The sequence below is a fragment of the Camelina sativa genome, chromosome 7 (assembly GCF_030686135.1).
Source record: "Camelina sativa cultivar CO46 ecotype springtype chromosome 7, ASM3068613v1".
NCBI classification, from domain to species: Eukaryota; Viridiplantae; Streptophyta; class Magnoliopsida; order Brassicales; family Brassicaceae; genus Camelina; species Camelina sativa.
Window position 1 is genome coordinate 26661999 of NC_141886.1, and position 15483 is coordinate 26677481.

Below are 15483 nucleotides of genomic sequence, written 5' to 3' on the forward strand. Positions count from 1 at the left end.
CCATATATTGATTTGATGTATATTATTAATTATATTAGTAAAAATCAATTTTTCGTAAATCTCTTGGATTAGTCCGGTTTATCTGTTCATTCATCAATGTTCGTAAGATTATTCTAGTCTTGTTTAGGAACCATTAAACGTAAAAAAAATGTTTTTTTTTTTTTTTTTTTTTTGGGACAAACCAAACGTAAAAAATTTATGTGTTGAATTTTGTGAAGAAAGTAATGGGCTCGGCCCATATATTTTAAAGAGTACTTTTCTCTAGTTTTTCAATATATGTTTTTATTTTTAAAAGAAAAAAAATAAAAATAAAAAAAACAAAGTCAAATTCTCACGCTTGATTCTTGAAAGCTGAAAAGTAAAAACCTTAGATCGTGTTTCAGCGATTTCTTCTTTGATCTATGTCGCCGTTGTCTTCAGCTTGTTCTTCGTCATCTTATCAGTTCACATATACAGCTCACTCTACTATTCCGCATACCAAGCTCCATAACCATACGCCACTCCTTCACCTTATCTTCCGGCGCCGGTAGAGACCATTACTGGAGTTGCAGTCTATCCTCAACCTGTTAAACTGATTTATGTTGTATACGCTTACCCTCAATACAAACAGGTTAGTTGAGTTTGAATCAGGAGTATTGATTCATAGGATATTTGGGACTCAAATTAGGGATTTACAAATTCATATGCTTTGATTTTAGGATATATTGTTGTTGACCAAAATTTTCTGTGATGTTTGTCACGGAGAGCTTGGCTCTTCAAGAAATCTACCGATCACATAAGATTTTTTATTAGTTCTTTAATAACATATTTTGAGAAAATAAGTCATCTGATTCTAGTTTTTTTTTTTTATCCCCTCTGGTTACTTAAAATGCCAAATGTGATGTATTTGCAAACCCAAACATATACGTAGTATGAATTAGTGCCAAGTTTAAAGAGTAACAACTTGTTTCTGTCATAGGTTCAACTTTAAAGTTTTTGAAATGAATATTTTTTTTCAAAAGATGAAAAAATCGGAACATAATTGTTTCATAATGATAACATAATGTTAGTTGGATGGTCCAACACCAGATAAGTTGAATGCATATATCCACATTTCTGAAAATTATAAATGAATGGATTTCAAGAGTAAGAATTATGGCTGGTCTTGATATAGTGTGTTCATATGTGAGTGCCTGGCAATGCAAAACATTGATTTATATAATTTGACAGGTCAAAATTAAAATCCATAATAATATCATTAAGCAGGTTAGAATGAGATTACTTTTGCCTAATCTTGTAAATCCTTTGGATTTCTTTGGTTTTTGTAGTTTCCTCACTCTCATGGAGTTCTTCAATGAGATACTGTGAAATTCTTGTGAACTCAGGTATATTTGTAAAAATATCTTGCAAACTTCTTTAAGAACAGATTCACCAATAATGATATTGTATGGAGCCGAGAATCAACTTGATCTACAGAACTATCAATTGCTGTAGAGAGTTTTGTATTTGGTTTATCATCTGCAAAATTGTTAGAATTACAAATTAGAGAAGCTGTTATGTTTAGACTTACAAATTCATCTCTGGTATGCTTTGTAGTTTGTATATTCTATATTGCTTCCATGGGTGGAGTTTCTTGACCTGATGTGCCAACTTGTTAAGGTATGTGAATCCAGCAGCCATTTTTTTTCTTCTATTGGGATCGATGTTTTGGAGGATGTGTAGCTTATTTAGAATGGTAGAAGGCGACTTTATGAAATATATTTGTGGGTTCGGTTGGGTATGGAGTCTACTTTGTTATTTATAGTAGTAATGAAGGTGATTTAGTGCAATGGTAGAAATCACCTAATCTTACTCTGTGTTATCTACAATTAGTCGAATATTCTACATAATCTATATTAAAGATTTTCAGTTTATGTTTTTCCAAAATGGTAGTATTTTGTTAGTTTTTAAAATGATTTTGATTTGAGATATTATTATATATAGAGGATGTTTAGGGATTTCATTGTTCCATTTTTAAAAAGTTTTGAATGATGATTTGGAGATAATGGAGATGATAGAATCTGATTCTGTCAGTTTTGGAAAGGATTAAGTTTCGGGAGATTATGGAATTTTAATTTTATGATTGATTATTGATATTTCGATTTTAAGAATGGTTAGTTTCTAAAACCGTATGGTTTGTAAAAATAGCTTTTTTGGGGTTTAAATGTCGTTAAGAGTTGATATGGTAGGTACTTAATATGATGAATTAGAATATTTTTTCTCCCTAAATATACATTTGGATACTCACTTTGCTTACAGGTTTGGGAAAAGGACAGTGTTTGGATACACATATAAGATAGGTAAGATCCGAATGAGATTATCTCCTAACTGATAGGGTCCGCGTCATTTTGACACTTTAGATTACTCATTTGCCCTTAATCTTTTTTTGTCTCTTCTTCCTTTCTTTGAGCATAGGGGCAATATATAGAATTTTTGTACATTTTTTTTTCTGCTTTTGTAATCCCCAATTAATAGTATAGATTTCATTCTACTAAAAATTTTCATTTTAATTAATGTTTATTAGAATGAAATCTCCCCTTATTAGAAGATTTCATTCTACTAAAAGAATCCAAAATAATTTGAATTAATTTTTAATTTATTTTAATTAATGTTTTACACAAACAATAATGTTTTAATTAATTAATCATTCTACACAAACAATTTCATTTTAATTAATGTTTTATAGAATGAAATCTCCCCTTATTAGAAAATTCCATTCTAGTAAAAGAATCCAAAATAATTTGGAATAATCTAAGAAAACAATTCATAGGTAAAAATATCTTCCAACTTGTTTTTTTTTTTTAACATATAAATTTGGTTTTTAGTTTTTAAATATATTAACTTACTTTTTTGAATTTTCATAAATTATAATATAACGAAAAAGGTAATTGAAGAAAATTTACATTAATTATTGGATTAGTCATTTATAAAACATTAATTAAAATCTCCCCTTATTAAGATTTCATTCCAAAAAAATCAAGAATAATTTAAGAAAACAATTCATAGTTAAAACTTAAAACTGTCTTCCAATTTTTATTTTTAAATTGTTATTTTTTAAAAATATTTTACCTTAATTTTTTAAAATTAATTAATATATTGAAAACAGTAATTAAACAAAATTTACATTATAAAATATAAAATTATCGGTGTAGTTTTAGTGTAACATCTATTAAAGATATTTTCATGTGCTTTCAACATTAACTAGATTAAGACCCGTGCTAGAGCACGTGTTGAAATTCATTCTATTTATATTATAATTTTTATATAAAATATAATTTATGTGATTGTTTTTAAAAGTTTTTTTGGATAAAGCATTATACAATAAAATTATATGCAAATATGATGGCTTGAAAAAAAACACATATTTTGTAAGTTTTATATTGTTAATGATTCTAGATAATTACACGTGCTATAACACTGGTTAAATTTTATTTTATACAAATTTTTGTATATTTTATATTTTAAAATAAAATTTTAATATTTTGTATTAGGTTATATATGTGAAGTTATTTCAACAATGTATATTCTACATCATGACTTGAATGTCATTATAAGACATAATTTTGTAAATTTGAATTTAAATATTCAAATTTTGACCCGTTACTCAGTAAATTTTTTAATTTAATAGATATTATATTTAAAGAATAATATTACTAAAGCTTGAATATTTTATAGATTGAACAATTTATATTTGTTTTTAAAAATTCAACTTATGGTATATCCAGAAATAAAACTATTTTTTAATTATAATAAATAATATGATAATTTATTTGTTTCACATAATAGACTAATATATAAAAATGAAAGGTGAAGTATATAGTTAATATGTTAAGTTAGATATCAAAAGATTTTATTTGATGAATAATTTAATAAAAGAAATTAATATGGTAAGTTAGATGATATGATTCTTTATAATATTCTCTTTAAGATTTTCTGTATAACCTATTTGTAACTAATTAATCTATCATTAATGTATAACCTATTTGTAACCAACTTATTAAAATTATATAGTCTACAAAACAATGTTTTGTACTTCCGTTTTATTATAAATAGGATAATTTTCTTCTAACAAATCCCAAATTCACATTGGATCCCCCAAAATGAAAGAAAAAAACAACGAAAATTTTACATACATGGCACACAACTGCAATATCAAATATGCTAAGACTGCATGGTACATATAATATACAAAAGGGTTTTGAATAAGCAAGAAACCGCTACAGAGAGATACCTCTGATCTAACCTGAATCAATCATAGCCAGTCGAGGAGTGCTTCCCTGCGCCAGGAGGTGGTGCTGGTCTTGGGAAGTAATAGTTGAATTGTTCATCTCCTAGTTTGATTTCTTCCACGTAGGGGCTTTGTGGTTCCTATTAGATTACCAAATAAGAAAACAGTTAACTAGTTTCGATTTGAACTGTTTATGAGACTGTGACTGATTCAGAGTGTTTCTACTAAACAACACAAGCATGAATGTTATGTCTATCTAACACAATTCAGACAAAGAAGATTTATCCATCCTTGAAGATGGAGAGTGATGAGTTTGGTGAAATGGAAAGATCAAAGATAAGCAAAAGGTTCATGTGAAATGATACCTGAGGACCAGAGGTGGAGTGAGATGCTTCACTGGATTTTGGTGATGTAGAGGTATCATGGTCGTGACCCCTTCCATTTCCGTTTAGTTTTTGGGGTTCACTATTTTCTAAAGGATCACTTTCACTAGCTGTTTTGGCTCTCTGTATGAATGCTTTAGGTTAGGCTTGTATCTTAATTCCCAAATCACACTCTAACAACCCGTCAGACTATAAGAAGGAAATTAAACAAGATTTTACCTGGAAGATCCTCCCTAGAGTTTTTAACCCTCTTGCTCTTGTACGAAGCTCCTCTCTTTTGGCTTCTGGATCTTGAAGAACCTGAACAAAAAGAATCATAGATAAGTTTACAAACCAGAGAAACTAAACAAAGAGAGGTCAGATGTGAACATGAGTATTGTTTAAGCTAAACAAACCAGCTGACAAACTCGACAAAGAGTGGCTTCGATATCAGCAACATTGAGCTTCCACAGTGAATCAACCATCACTCTTTTATGGGTTTGAAGGTATTCCTCAAGTTCCTCCTCAGTATAATTTCCTTCAGTATTTAGCTGTCTTTTCATTTCCTCCTGCAACTGGAACAAAGCATACGCGCCTAGGATGACAATAAACAGCCAGGAAAAGAAAACTAAATCACTACATGTCTTGCTTCCAAAGAGAGAAGAACAGATTCTAGGAATCTAACAAAGAACGTTCTTGATTAGTCACTTCTTTTATCTAACCTGTTGCAGCTGTTAATTGAGATTTGATGAAATGACCTTTGTTCCTAAACCATTCAGCAACGAATGGTACTCCGAGATATATAGCTTTCTTCCCCAACTCTTTTGCTGCTTGTCTTACATATATATACCCAATTGTATTCAACATATCTACACCATAAGCTGAAGAATATCAAAGTAGAAGGGGGGAGGGGGTGAGACTCATTTCAGCATAGAGATGGCGTTGATTGAAAGAGAAAGCAAACGTGCATAATTACAAAACAGGGAACACTCTACAGAATATATTACCTGCATTTGAGAGTTTAGCTACTTCAGCTTCAGCTTTACATACAAATTCGTCTTTGTTTATAACATATTCGTAGAGTCGGTCTTTCAGAACCTCAGAGAGCTTGTCTTCTCTTTCTTTCTGGACAATCTGAAACAAAACACAATCTACAGTTTTAGCAACTTTTGTACAAGGAGGATTTGGTTTTGAGCAGGAGGGGACACTAATAAATCCAAAACTTACCCTCATTTTTTCTTGAATCTTTTTGGTATCAAACTCATCCCCTTCAGTGAAGATATCAAGTGAAGCCATTGATGCCATAGCAAGCTGTCCAATGTACCCTTCAAAAAGTTCACTACCAAAAAGCATTGCAAATATTGCAGCAGGATCGATGATTGCATCACTGAAAAATAAAGAAGAAAAAACAAGTAAGCACCAATGAAAAAAGTCCCAACACTTTTGGCACTCGTGTCAGTAAACTCGGCGAGAAAAAAGAGACTAACGTTGAGATCCCTGACTTGCCACAAGCATCATAAGCTTGGCGTTGTCCAGAATCACTTAGCACTTGATAGGCCTCTCCCAACACCTGAATAACAAGTTACTGTTTGAAAAAACTCTATCCAAAACATCCAAGATAAAGCAGATGGTAACAGAGAAAATACAAGTCTCAAGACACATCTCCACTAGCCATGTAAACCATACATAGAAGGAATTAACACCAATTCTCAATTCTTGATATATTTAGACTGTAATCAGAGAATGAGATAACCTAAAAATCCAAGAATTTTGGAGAGAAAAATTGGTACTAATGATTACAATAGACAACAAAGCTAATCACCAAAGTAAAAGTTTTCCCGAATCTGATTGGAATTTGTTAAAAAGCTCAATATAAAGTAACCTGAAAGTTTTGAGCAGCTTGAGGATCATCTGGGTTTTTATCTGGATGAACTTGGCGTGCCTGTGTACAAAATAATAAACAAAACGACCCAACACAAGAATCACTATACCGTAAAAGAAAAAAAAAAACTAGAGATTTCCAAAAGCTATAATAAATCTCTCTATCACTCCATAAAGTATAAGTCAAATTCGTGGATACTCGAATCATCATCACTCCTCCCCAAATTCATCAAACTCACCGGATCCAAACAAAACAGAAGAAACCCATAATAAAAATTGAACCTTTATGTAGTAAGCTTTCTTGATCTCAGCTTCAGTAGCAGTTGGGCTAACGCCAAGCACATCGTAGTACTCCGTTTCCTTCACCATCTATATAAAATCCTCTTTCTCTGATGAGCAAATCTCTGTTATCTTTTTCTCAAGCCTCTTGTTTTTAGTCCGACGCCGGCGACGAGATTTCAAAATCAACCGCAAGAAGCTTTTTTTTTTTGGCTCTCTTCTTTTTACTACGATACAAATATTTCAACTCAGTTTCGCTGAGTCAGATGGGTCAAACTAGAAAAAGTCTCAAACTTTTACTTTGAATGGTGCTGACTGCTGAGTGGGGTGACTTGTGAAATTGACAATGAAGAGTGAAGAAGACCAAACCATTTATATATATATATTTTTTTTTTTCTCCGCGCGGTTTGTTTTTTGTAAGCTTCTCATTGGCCCTTTTTTCCTTTTTTCCGTAGATTCTATTTTTCATAAATCATTATTATTATTATTATTTGGCAACACATCAATTAATAAACAAAAAACTTACAGATGAAGGGAAAAAAAAAAAGATTAAATTCGGAAATTCAATGGATTTTACGGATACATTTTGTTGCCAATTTTTTTTTTTTTTGCTTTCTCTTTTTCTTTTTCGTATTTCTTCTTTCTTCTTTCTCTCCCTTTTCAGTCACAATTATAAAATCACAATGGGTAATGTTTGTTGTACGAGTTAATTATGATTTTGTATTAGTTAATAAGTTAATCGTTACAAAGAACTGAATTAATAAACATTTATTATTCATTATAAATAAAGAGGATGAACGTACGACAATAGAAATGTAATTACGACCAATCCCAGAACATTATTATATATAGCATAAATAAAGATTAATTATGGACAATAGAAATGAAAACTTAACAAATCCCAATAAAAGTAAGCTTAATAATTACTAGATATATGGCTAGTACTTAGAGAATATTTAATCCCAATGAATGGACCAACGCTTGTTCTTCAGACAGGCAGAGGATTATGGACATAATCCAAGAATGTATCAACGAAACGGTTCTCATTACCTCGACCCAAAAGTTGAACCACAGATCTTCTCAATGTTTGCGTACTCATATTGTAAAAGATCACAGTGACTGACCCCTCTGTCGTAACCTTAGTTGGTGAGAAAACAAGCTCGCCTGTTCTTGTGGTACCTCGGAAGCGATCGTAGTAACGAAGTTCATTAGCAGGACCTCTAGCGTAGTCTCTCCAGTTACGAATCAGTATGCGTCGCCGTTCTTCGAAAACCGGCCAAATTTCAACGTACACATCGCCGTTTGGCTTATAAACGAAACCATTTTCGTCGTCAACCAACACAATTTTCTTTTTGTAATTGACAAGTCTCCAATTACCTATATTGATCAGATCGACTCCGTCAGGTGATGGAATGGGTTTAAATTCTTCAGAGCTGACGTTGAAGCTCATAATGTCATTCTTGGTGTGAGTATCATCATACTTGCAATGAGCTAGATAGTACAAAGTTCCTCTGTCGTCAAATACTCCATGGTGACCAACCGAAGTATGAGGAACTTTGCATTCGATTCTTCTCCAAGATTCTTCACTCGGACGTCCCACCGTCAAAACCTCATATGTAATTACGTTCCATAAATTTTCGAGATTGGACTTTATACATAACACCTTGAATTCATCCTTTATTTCATCGTATCCGAAATGAGTTTCCATCAACGTTGTTTCATCCGCTTGGGTACTTGCTAAAGCCCGACAAGTTTTCGTAGCCTGATTGTAAATCGAAAACCTATAGTATTTATCTTCTTTTACTTCATAAAAACAGATCAAACCTCGGACGGGTGGAGAAGCAATAAAAAATCCGTTTAGTGCTACAGTGAAGCTGATCTGTTTTTGAACAGACGACAACAAAGGTTCCTCCTCTTGATTTATAATGTGAAGTAACCCACGGCATCTGTTAGGTGTTCTTACGTCGTAGTCGTTGGTAGCGAGTAACACTTGGTGCCTTGTTTCTATCTTTCTGGCCAAACTACTTTCGAAACTTGTTCCTTCCATTTTTTTCTTTTCTTCTTCTTGTTTTTCTCTAGCTAAGCTAATGATATTTTGTTTGTGTTATAGACTGATGAAGGATGATAACACACCAAATTTATAGAATATGATCAGAGGTGATGACTTGTTTAGTCTCAAAACACGTTAAACAATTGCGTATAACGTTAGCCGATCAATTAGTAGTATAGAGATTATTGGACGTCAACCATCAAATTGACAGATTTTATTTCCTCTTATGTTTTAGTTCTTCAGTTATAAATGAATACCGCGTCAAAAAATATGGATTTTTGTAAAAGGTGAAAACTTGTTTACCTCTCTTTGTATAGAGATCAGTTGTTTACAAGAAAATGCATTCACACGTCAAAACTCACTCATTTTTATGAGTAATTTAGCAGAGAGATTTGGTGCCAAGATTTTCTTTCGTAGTACACATGATAAATCTACTCATCTACCACAAAATCAATTTATACATAGAAACACGTTTTTATATATCTTTTTAAAAGTTCTTAGTTTTCACTTTAATTATAATTCTTTGTAAAACTTGTTGAAAAGTTAGGTTTAAAACTTAGTCCCATAGAAGATTAATTGTATGCTTTATGTGAGGATTTAGAATTTTAATAAGAATATATAAATTTCAATATTAAGTACTATTCACCATGTTTTCTTAATATTGGTTAAATTAATTAGCGCAGGGTTCATTAATTATAAGCTACTCATTGCATGGGATCTTTACGTGGTCCGAGTACGTACCCCAACAAAAGCTATGCTAACTCTCCAAGATAACCATAAAATTTAACAGCTTAGTATAGTCATAAATTATTGGTTTTAAAACTTAGAAATCAATTTCCTATTTAGTAGTATAATTTTGGAGTTTGGAATACAACACCGAGACCTTTCAGTATCTTTTCAAGCAATGACATGAGACAATTTGCTTAAAGACCACGTATCATATAATTTACAAGACACCAAGTAACTTAGCCACAATACACGTTTTTTTTTTCCTAAGGTATTTTTTCGAAACTAGTTTCCATCATTTTTCTTTTCTACTATATATATATATATATATATATATATATATATATATATATATATATATATATATATATTCTTGTGTTCTGAGACTGTAACAAAGACGTGGAATTTATGAAAACAAATCTCAGAGTTTGTTACCAACGTTGTAATTAGTAGGTGACATTTCCTTTCAAAATATGGTTTTAACTTTTTCGTCGAAGGTCTTCACTTTACCACTTCGTAACAGAATTATGCAAGAAGAAAAATTGGGTTTTACACGTCAAAACTTACTCATGGTATGATACTATGATAACTAATTTAGCAGAAAGATTTAACTTAAACGAAAGGTTTTCTTTTCATCGTCCACATTTAATCATCTATTACAAAATCAATTTATATATCAACGCGATTTAACTTTTTAAAATTTTTCTTTCAGTTTTAACTTTAATTCTTTGTAAAAATTGTTGAAAGGGAGGTTTAAAGGTTGTATGCTTTGTACTATGTGAGAATTTAGAAATTTTTAATAAGATTAATTATATAACTTTTGAATCTGTAATTGATTAAGCAAATTTAAAAGTTATTTACAAATGTAGTAGCAAGGGAAGAAAAGAAACAGAGCTGTATAGGTATAATTCAGTGTTAAGATTATATAATTTCAGTGTTTAAGTATTATACTCAGAGTTTTCTTAATATTGGTTAGTTAATTAGCAGGGTTACAAATTCATCCTGCAATATTTTTTGGTCAGAATGATGATTGATGATTCAAACAAAACGCAGAAGGGGGAAACAACTCATCTATCCTCCACTTGCTCTGTAGATAGTTACGAGTATGTCGATAGATCTAGTTGATGTGTAGAGTTATTCAGTTTACCTTCAGTTTAGGTCAGTATGTCGTGGGTGCTAAATCTCACACCAACAAACACCAATGAACCAACAAACACCAATGAACAGGTTGAGAAAAAGAGATAAAAAAGAGAATTGTGGTATAATCGTTAATTTGTACGACGTCTATTATATAAGTAGATGAATAAATCAGTAATTATTATTATAGTTAATCTATAGTATATGATTTACAATTGATTATAAAATACAAAATTTGAAAATTGTATATATATGAATATACTATGTAAATTGAATAAGAATTATATAGTAAACAATTTCAAAATTTTAGATTACATTAATAAAAAACAGATCTCATATTTAATAATATCATTTTTTTATATACACTTAAATGTATGCCATCAAAAGATTATTTTCTATATAGTTGTCTTTCAATTCAATAAAATATCATTTTTAACAATTAGATTCTTAACATATTTCTTTCTCAATCTTTTTTTTTTGTTAAAATATGTATTCTTTAGCATTTTAAATAAAACTAAATTATCTTCACATTTTTTAAGAAGTTAGATTATTATGTTAATACTACATTAACTTACTTTTGAGCATATTTAATATTATCAATTTAAATTATTTTTAGAATAAAATATATCCAGATCTCAACCTTAACAAAATATTTTTGAACCACAGTTAATTACTACCCTTTTTCCTCGAATCAATGGCTTAAAACTGTAATCAATAATCATAATGACTTGTAATTCCAAGACTGATCAGAACCATCCGAGTTAGTTTAGCGGGTTTTGAAGCTCATTCTTATCAGGGTTCCAAGAGCTTAACCTGGTCATCGTTCCCTGCTTCCACAGGTTTGGTCTTTGCCTGTGGCTTGATGGGAGTGCAAGCAATGTTCTTTATTACACTAGAGTATAGATCAAACTCTGCCTTGAGTTTATTACAGCTTGCTTGTATCCATTTCTCCGCCACACTTGTTGCTACACTGTCTTGGCTATCTCTCTCATGCTCTTCAATGGCTGGCCTTATCTCATCGTACAATGACGAGAGCCGTACTGCTGCGTCCTTCTTCACCTCCTGGGGGAGTGCAAGCAACAATTTGCCAAACACATCATCAATACCTTGACAGGAATTTTTAGTTTGTAGCTATATTAGCTTGAAAAAGTCTTTTATACCTCGTATTTGAGAATTTCATCTTGAGCTTCTTTGGTTGCTAGTAGCTGAACCACATTGGCTATGTCAACGTGCTTCTGAGCGACATTCTTTGTCTTTCCACCTGACAACGACGGCCTGCCTCGTTTCTTTGGAAGAGACTCCGACTTAATCTTGAAAATGTTGCCACGGACCCGTGATACAATTGCAGTATTATTCTGCGATGAATCTTGTTGTGAATCTTGTGAGAGCAGCTTCACATCTTCAGCTGTTTCGGTTTTAACAGTCTCCGTGAAAACAACATCTTCCTCCATAGGAGTTGAATCCGATTGATGAACAATCAGAGCAGTAGACTCCAATTGGTTCTCTGTCGAGATATCTTTCTCTTTCTCTTCATTTGTGTTGGACTCTTCATTCTTAGAGGGCTCAGATGTAAGCTCGTCCTCTGCAGAATCATAGACTGGAATTTTATCAACTGAATACCTGGAGACAAAAGAATAGAGATGTGCTTAAGGATCAAAATCCTTTCTCACACGATCTGTGACCATCTCTATGCATCAAAAAATAAGTGAAAAGGAAATTACCGATCGTCACCATCCTCCCATACATATGTATCCTCCTGCAATGGTAGAAAGGTATAAAATTAGGTATGATAAATATCATTTTCTCCATATTTTTGACAAATGATACAATTAGGTCTTGCCTGAAAGCCACGGGACTTGGCTCCAAGAAATCCAGAACATGCGACTGCACCACAGAGACAACGGACTTTGGCACCACCGTACCATTCAAAATTATAGTCGTAAGCCAATTCAGTCCGGGGAGAGATGCTCTCTTTTGCAAAGATTCCAACCCTAACTTCTCCCAGTACATTCCACTTCCTCGTCTCACAATTTGGTCTACTGCGGGAATATAGAGAAAGAAAGAATAAGGAACGTTTTTACAGATATGAATTACTTTGAAGCATGTAAAAAAGTCCAGTTGTTTGTTTACCATGAATGATTTATAAACCTAGCAAGGCTTCCTTTCTTAGTGGCATCAATAGCCTCAGATGCATTAAGAGATATAATGTATGCATCCTTGACACCTGCCCATGTAACACAATTTTTACATCACCTAAAGCATTACAACACTCTCATCATATCTCTGTAAAGTAGTTTCTACTCACCATGAGTTTCATAAGTTTGAGCCCTACGCTTTGCTTCTTTCCATGATATTACTTCGCCACAGTACTCAATTATAAACTGTCCCGCCTGAATCATAGCATCAAATACAACCAGTCGTTTGATCAAACCCAACTAAATATTTACTTCAGAAAAGAATACATCAGCCATCTAATACGCCCGTTTGATGAATGAAGTGTGAGTGAAAATTTCATAAACCTTAGTAAAAGAGTATCAGAAATATTAAAGACACACACAATAAGAAGCTTGAATCCTCACCTTTATGTCTTCAAGAGCCACTAGTCCCCACCCACGACCTTCGGACTTAATCAACTTTGTTTTGGCGTATTCACATTTTTGGAACTTCTGTGACCAGCAAAGCATGTAAAAGTACTAAGTAACATACATCTAACTGAATAAGTTGTATGTAAGCCCACACTAGTTCAAACAGGAACTTCTAAGAACACCACCAAGCCAGAATGACACTAGAAATTTACAGTAAGATCAACAACCCTTGTGCTCTAAACATAAAAACATAGAAGAAGAAGCAAAACGCTTTAAACAAATTAACCTGATTCTTGCAATAGACACCACAAGGGCAGTATCCAGGAGTACATTCAGTGTTAGTAATCACATTCAGACATCTCTCACCACAAGCACTGTCAGGGTCTCCAAAATCAAACTTGCATTCACAGATTGAAATATCTTCTTCCTTCTGTTTCTTGTGCCTACATACAGAGAGAGGCATTGAAACAAATATGTACTTAACAACAACAACTCATATTGACAAGATAGATAACCAAAAACAAAAAAGCCACACGCATCAAAAAGAAAGGTTCTTACTTTCGATATGAGAAGTCATTCTGATAAATGTGTTCATATTGTGGCAGCTCATCTCCTTCTTGATCCTTTATTACACAAACAACGCATACGAAACAGATAAATATGTAATAAAAATTTAAAAAAAAAAAAAAAAGAAGCTACAAACCAAATCGAAATCTCTCACTCATAGAACTTACAGGATCACAAGAAAATTGCATTTTTTAGTTTTGTCAAAGATTCTCCCAATTTATCTACACAAAGAGAGAGACGATTTAGGCTTAAATCAATCTCTGGGGATTAAAGATCGACACGAACATTGGAAAAAAAAGGAAGAAACTTTGCGTCTAGAAACGAAACGAAACGAAACAAAAGTAAACGAAGTTGATTGGAAGAGCACACTATTTATATTGGTGTATGAGCAAAACTGAAGAAAGCTTACCTGAGAGAGAGAGAGAGAGAGAGAGAGAGAGAGAGTCGTTTGATTGAGAGAGAACGATGAGCGACGAAGAAGATCAATAGACGGCGTTAAAGTTTTTGTTTCACGGCGTAAAAAAGAGAAAAAAAGAAAAGTTTACCAAAAAAAAAACTTTATATTTTTTCAGTTGTAATTTTTAATACTTTACACAATCAAAATTTAGAAAAAAAAACACTAAAAGATATCCCAGATCAACATTTTTACCTTATAATATAATAATAAAAATTATTGTTATATTTATTTTTAAAAAATATTTTGTTAGAGAGAATATTTATTTTTAATATTGTAATTGTTTGGAAAATCTATATATATTTTTGAATACTAATTATTTTACACTGTTATAGCATTTAAAATTTGTTTAATGTATCTTACAGTTTTATATTGTTTGTTGGTTGTATTTCAATTATCATTTTGTAAAATATTTTGAAATAGTAATTATAATATTATAATAGAAGATTCTTAAAAATAGCACAAAAATAAGTTTATTTTAGGATATTTCTCTATTATAATTGTGAGTAAAGAAAATTTCTTTATTTATCAACTACATAAATTAGTTTTACCAACCCGTCATTGTAGAACATTAAACACATACATTTTTCTTCATAGATTGAATAGTATATCTTCGTTTTAAAAAAATCAAAGTACAACACATGAAGAAAAAATTCTACATTAATCATATGTATTATATGATAATTCAAATTTTTTTGTAAATGAAATAAAAGAATGATGATAGGGGAATCATAATTTAAAATCTTAACAAAATCTTCCAAATATAGTTATTAAAAATAATCATATTGTATACTTAGATATAAAGTCTTAGTTTTTACATTCTGACTGGTTTACAATTTTTTTAAATTAGTTAGTAATTTTCGTACATAATTAATTAGTGAGAGAAAGTAATTTTTTAAGAAACTAATAATTTTTTAAAGATTTTAATAGTCTAATATTTAAATTACGTATTTACCATTACTGAAAAATTAATCATTTGTCTTAAGACAAATGTCATTACAATGTAATTTTTACACTATATAAGGTTAACTTTATACTTCTCAACTAATATAGTAGGATATACTCAAAACAAAGATAAAAAGCTTTTTTTATTATTAAACATAATACAGATTTATAAAAAAGATTAAATTTTTCTTTTTGTTTTATAACTCTCTTGGATACACTTTTAAATTAGTCTTAAAAAGAAAATAGTTATA

At 31.3% G+C, this 15483-nt stretch overlaps 2 protein-coding genes, 2 long non-coding RNA genes and 1 pseudogene across 8 annotated transcripts; 1 reads left to right on the forward strand and 4 right to left on the reverse strand.

Annotated features, from left to right (window-relative positions):
- Window positions 1-284: 284 nt before the first annotated feature.
- LOC104702440 (uncharacterized) lies at window positions 285-6587 on the forward strand. Of its 3 annotated transcripts, none has more exons than XR_015562381.1 (5): window positions 305-610; window positions 1308-1364; window positions 1576-1638; window positions 2278-2318; window positions 4517-4854. It is a non-coding gene; the product is annotated as an uncharacterized LOC104702440 (long non-coding RNA). The 3 variants fall into 3 exon arrangements; XR_015562380.1 differs by lacking the exon at window positions 4517-4854 and adding an exon at window positions 5883-6587 and having other exon boundaries at window positions 307-610; XR_754002.3 differs by lacking the exon at window positions 4517-4854 and having other exon boundaries at window positions 285-610; window positions 2278-2516.
- On the reverse strand, window positions 1093-1497 carry LOC147941732 (uncharacterized). Its single transcript, XR_015562382.1, has 2 exons — window positions 1262-1497; window positions 1093-1172 (listed from the first exon to the last, which is right to left on the reverse strand). It is a non-coding gene; the product is annotated as an uncharacterized LOC147941732 (long non-coding RNA).
- On the reverse strand, window positions 4042-7116 carry LOC104702439 (chaperone protein dnaJ 10). Its single transcript, XM_010418292.3, has 10 exons — window positions 6772-7116; window positions 6491-6550; window positions 6096-6178; window positions 5836-5995; window positions 5616-5742; window positions 5331-5489; window positions 5025-5203; window positions 4849-4929; window positions 4612-4752; window positions 4042-4386 (listed from the first exon to the last, which is right to left on the reverse strand). The coding sequence occupies exons 1-10, from the start codon at window positions 6856-6858 to the stop codon at window positions 4267-4269; spliced, it is 1197 nt and encodes a 398-aa protein (XP_010416594.2). The 5' UTR covers window positions 6859-7116; the 3' UTR covers window positions 4042-4266.
- Window positions 7117-7756: 640 nt separating this feature from the next.
- Window positions 7757-8815, reverse strand: LOC104702441 (putative F-box protein At1g76830 pseudogene; annotated as a pseudogene).
- A 2437-nt stretch (window positions 8816-11252) lies between these two features.
- LOC104702442 (histone-lysine N-methyltransferase ASHH1) lies at window positions 11253-14341 on the reverse strand. Of its 3 annotated transcripts, none has more exons than XR_015562752.1 (11): window positions 14243-14341; window positions 14001-14054; window positions 13825-13889; window positions 13553-13709; window positions 13261-13347; window positions 12987-13071; window positions 12812-12905; window positions 12522-12720; window positions 12403-12437; window positions 11842-12263; window positions 11253-11743 (listed from the first exon to the last, which is right to left on the reverse strand). XR_015562752.1 is itself a non-coding variant. In XM_010418296.3 (11 exons), the coding sequence occupies exons 2-11, from the start codon at window positions 14019-14021 to the stop codon at window positions 11474-11476; spliced, it is 1473 nt and encodes a 490-aa protein (XP_010416598.2). In that variant the 5' UTR covers window positions 14022-14054; window positions 14243-14341; the 3' UTR covers window positions 11253-11473. The 3 variants fall into 3 exon arrangements, 2 of the variants coding, with proteins under 2 accessions (XP_010416598.2, XP_087316311.1); XM_010418296.3 differs by having other exon boundaries at window positions 11842-12301; XM_087460185.1 differs by having other exon boundaries at window positions 11842-12301; window positions 14001-14056; window positions 14247-14326.
- Between the last annotated feature and the right edge of the window lie 1142 nt (window positions 14342-15483).